A 4,706-nucleotide genomic window follows, 5' to 3' on the forward strand; every position below is an offset into this window, starting at 1 on the left:
AATAGTCTCAAATAAAATCTTTTTTACTATATTAACAATGTCAGAATACGTTTCTGATAAGAATAAATGTGAATGAAGACTCAAATGCAAGAATCCTCAGTTTATTTTTTTCCTGCTCTTTGGCCATTTTTCTGTAAATCTAATAGGATACTTAGATAATTAGACTAGAAGTTATAGCCTGGACAGAGAATTGTATGATGGTAGATTATTTTACATCATACAGTGTATGATTATTTTACATCATTAATTATAATGGAGATAAATGAAAATGATGTGTTTAGAATAATAAAATAATACTTGATGTATAGTAAATTATAAATAAATTATCAATAAGGTATTTTTTCAACTGTCACTTCCCTCTGCTCTTGGTTACACAAAGTAAACTTTGCTATCTTGGAATTTATATTAGGAGAGTGATTACAACCTGAAATTATGTTCAAAGTTATATATTTTTATATTAGTATTTCTTTCAAATGGGGAGATGATCTATGCTTTCCATTAAAAGTCTCAGACTTCTATAACATTAAAAATATTACAATCCACCACCATACTTATTTTCATATAGAATGTCTATATTGTTTCAAGTCGATAGTTCCTAAATATATTCATCATATCCCGATTCTCTTCTATTTCCCATTTATACATTTGCCCCATTAAGATTCTAATGTAATACCCCTTATCCCTTTTATCAGTCCTGTCCTGATATCTATTCTTAATTGACTCTTCTCCCTAAAAACTGTATTTCTCTCTGTAGTGCTTTTTTTTCATTAGTCTCTCAAGGTTCATAACTTGGGATAAACTTGGATGCTTTGCAGCAGTTCTACAATCAAATATTAGCAGTGTTTCTCCTAATATGTCTTGTTTGGACAAGATTTTTGACTTGTTTTTGGGCCATGTTTACATTGTATTGAGATTTCTGTATGAGTCCCCTAACTGATCTCCTAGCTTCTAGCTTTTTTTTCAGAGTTAGTCCATTGTTCACAGCATTGACATATTTTATCTATATCTTTAATAGATTGTTCCCATACTTCCAATTTCGTGTTATTTATTGGAGGAAGCCATTTAGCCAGTGTGAATGGCCCTTTGACATTTCCTTATTGTTCAGGGTATTTGTTACACTCTGATCAAGAGTAGAAACAATTTTGTTGACAGTTTTTCTTCTTCCCAAAAAATTGCCTGGGCTAAGCTCCAAATGGCTTAAGTCTGTTCTTGTATTTCTAGGGAGTGTCCTTTCACTCTTTTCTGCATTTCCCAGTCCTAGTCATCTTTCATCCTTTAATTCAAGTTCCAACTTATTCAAGGATTGTTACTTAATAGTTACATTTCATTAATATTTTTCTGTTCTAGCTTTTTACTACATGGATTGTTAGTTTCATGTGGTTTAGAACTCTGTAGTTACCTTAAGGTGTGTGTGTGTGTGTGTGTGTGTGCATTTAGCACACATGCATGTGCAATAGGTTGTCTTCCCAGGTATGGACAGGATTTGTCTTACATTTCATACCCTCTCTACCAACAGACTACAAAATGTAAAATTTTCTCAGAATAATTACATTTTGGAAACAATCTTACCCATATATATAGGCAGAATTTAAACTTAAATTCTTAATTATTTATGAAAAGCATAGAATAAGGTAACTATATAATTTTTTAGTTCTTTAGAGTAAATATTCTATTGAGATTGCTTGACAAGCTGTCAATTCTCCTATATATGAAGATATATAAATCAATAGGCATTTGTTATTTTCAAACAATGTCCTCCTGCAAGACTTTGTTTATGAATAAATTGTGCATTAAATCAGAATCACATCAGTCCTGTTGATTAGGTCATAAGTTATTACTTTACTGTGTAGTCATGGGTATTGTTGAGTTATTTCTATAAAAGCAAGTGCATGGGCTTGATGTTTTCTAAGGATCTTTGCCATATGAAATTTTCTTTAAGTTGCACAGAGATACATTTTTATGCATGACACTGAAGGTTTTGAAAGTTATGTTTCTTCCTGAAATTGATATGCAAAATATACCCAGGGCTAAATAAAAACAGAAAAAAAATTCTTTTTTCTAATTATGAAAGTGACAAATTTGATTTTAACCTTTAATGACATCCTATCTAAAGAAATTATATGAAAATATTTAAAGAGTGATTATTTCAGAATTTTTGAAAAAAGAAAATGATGAGTCTATGGGGGGAAATAATGAATATTTATTCATTAGTTACTGTATTTATTCATTACTTGATATCAACGTTTTGTTCTCCAACTCTAATGTGAAATATCTGGAGAGCCCATATAAAAACCAGAACATTGGAGATTTATGGAGCCTTAGAGATCACCTAATCCAACCTCTACTTTTATAGATAAGGACACTAAAATGAAAATATGGGAGTTAAATTGTCCAAGGTCATAGGACAGGTTAAGAATAGTTTTAGTGGCATTAAACGTACAGTTTTTTTCACCTTTCACCAACTGGTAATTACATTTTAATCCTTGATTATGTGAAAGGATGAAATTTGCAAATATAGACTAATTGAACATGAAAGTCTACTTAATCAATAAGGATTGGTTGTATAGTCTTGGATAAGATATTGTCACATCCAAAGAATTGTGAAGGTGTGAAGGGTGTACGGGCACATTCCTATTGTGCCCAGGACTAGCAGAATTTCTTCCCTATTACTATAACTATAATTTGCAGACCCCACTGACACCCTTAAATAATATATAAACTCATGCTGTGTTTCTCCTTATTCTGCTTTTGGAAAAAGGTTACTTAACTCGGATCATTCTGTTTTATTGTGTCACTCTAGGTTATATTTTATGTTTAAAAATCCCTTATATAGAATGGCTGATTTTCAGGATGTTCTTTCTGAATCACATAAAGCAATAGTACATAAGCCCATATCAATGAATTCTCCTACTAGTTTCTTAATTTCAGTAAGCAAATGATACTGAGAGATACTGTTCGCAAACACAGAAAGCTAACTTTCACAATGTTGAGTTGGTAAGCTAAAGTTTTATTGCTGTATCCTACTTGCTGTGGTTTTATTTTTTTTTTTTTTTTGCAGTTCTCTTAAAATGATTTAATGATTGATTTAATCACTTCCAATTGAGTACCTTTAGTGAGTCACATCTGAATAATTCTTTTCTGCATATAATAGACTTTGCTTTGAAATATTATGCTAATACATCCTTACAGTTCTATTGATAATTATATTTGTTACCATTTAGGATCAATAATTTCAAATGATACTTTAAGTTGAAATAAGACACTTATTATTACTATTTTACTTCAAGTCCAATTTTAGTTCCAAAGAAGGCAGTGCTATCTTAAAGGCTTGAACAAGGTTTTCTTTGTCTCTTACTCCAGGAAGATCACTTAACAACAAACACTTGAGGTTACTTAAGTGATACAAAGCAATGATGCCTTTGCTTGTGATATTTCCACATGAAATTATTTCCATTTCCAACATGCTATTCTGTAAATTTTCAAATTGACTAAGTCCCTCCAAACAATCATCCTCAATATAGTGACACTTGCATAGCTTTATTTTTTCAACATGCTGCAGGCCCTCTAAGTAATCAAATCCAATTCTCATGATACAAGAGTCTGTGGCATCGATAGCCTGAATCTTGTATTTGTCCAGAGGGCCTGTTGGGAGGCTGTTGTAGTCCTTCTGCCACCTCTGCGGGCCATGGTAGCGCACCATGGCCTCACAGCATAGCAGCCTCTCGGAGGCTGCCCTGTCTGGGCCTACGTCCTTGATGCATTCATAATCTACTTTATTAAACACTGCATTCAACCAGACCCAGAAGTAACGGGAGTCACATGACCGTGGGAGTTTCTTTAAGCTGCACAACTGCTGGGAAGTTTTTCTAAGCAGCATCGTTTGATAGCGTCGGAGGCCTGGACCCAGCACGTTTCTTTCTACTTGCTATGGTTTTAGCTATATGACGGTAGGCTATGCTAGCTATCATAGGTCTTTTTAGATTGTCCTTTGTTTCAATAACAAATTGACTGAATAATTCAAGAGTAATTTACAAAATGTTGAGGCTTATTTAAAACATTATGGCACTTGACAAAACACTTTCACCTGAAGTATAATTTGATCCTATTGTGGTAATTTTGGTAGGCAATAAAAGGGGTTATTGTCCTGTTCATTGAGAAGTAAATTTAGGATTAGAGTGAAGTAACTTCCTTAAGGTTTCATAACTATTACCTATGTCCCTGTGACTCCGTTCCAGGCATCTTAACTTCTAGTTTATTTCTTAACATACACACACACACACAAACACACACACAATTTATCTTCACCATGCAAAATCTGCCCACAGATGCTCTTTAAATCAAGCATTCAGAAATGCATTGACCTAATTCACCCATGTGTAATCACAAACTATTTTAACTGTCAGTCACTTCCAATATCAGAATGCTTTCATGTTCTTTCTCAGTCATCTTTATGTTTATATTATGCAACTCAATTAGAGGTCAGTTTGCATTTACATGGAATATTGCAGTTGTGTTGTTTTCACATGGCTCTCATTCAGAAATAAAACACATCATCATAGATGACCATTAGCTATACTTTATTTTGGCTACCTACTTATCTGTTAATTAAATGGCAACATTTAAATTTGAAAGCTTTTGAAAAACGTGCGGCTGTCTTTCCATGACGTCTGAACGTGCTTTCCAATTCACCTGGCAAGTGTCATGAT

The 4,706-nt window shown here is 33.0% G+C and overlaps 1 protein-coding gene across 1 annotated transcript; it reads right to left on the bottom strand.

Moving 5' to 3' along the window:
- Positions 1-3,159: 3,159 nt before the first annotated feature.
- Positions 3,160-3,877, bottom strand: LOC119258089 (ATP synthase subunit s, mitochondrial-like). Its single transcript, XM_037526595.2, has one exon. The coding sequence runs from the start codon at positions 3,875-3,877 to the stop codon at positions 3,278-3,280; it is 600 nt and encodes a 199-aa protein (XP_037382492.1). The 3' UTR covers positions 3,160-3,277.
- Positions 3,878-4,706: the final 829 nt, after the last annotated feature.

This window comes from Talpa occidentalis, unplaced genomic scaffold (genome assembly GCF_014898055.3).
Source record: "Talpa occidentalis isolate TD23 unplaced genomic scaffold, MPIMG_talOcc4v2.1 talOcc4.4, whole genome shotgun sequence".
Lineage (NCBI taxonomy): Eukaryota > Metazoa > Chordata > Mammalia > Eulipotyphla > Talpidae > Talpa > Talpa occidentalis.

Bases quoted from the DNA above. Each gene is read 5' to 3' on its own strand.
- LOC119258089 (XM_037526595.2), bottom strand. From the start codon at position 3,877: ATGCTGCTTAGAAAAACTTCCCAGCAGTTGTGCAGCTTAAAGAAACTC.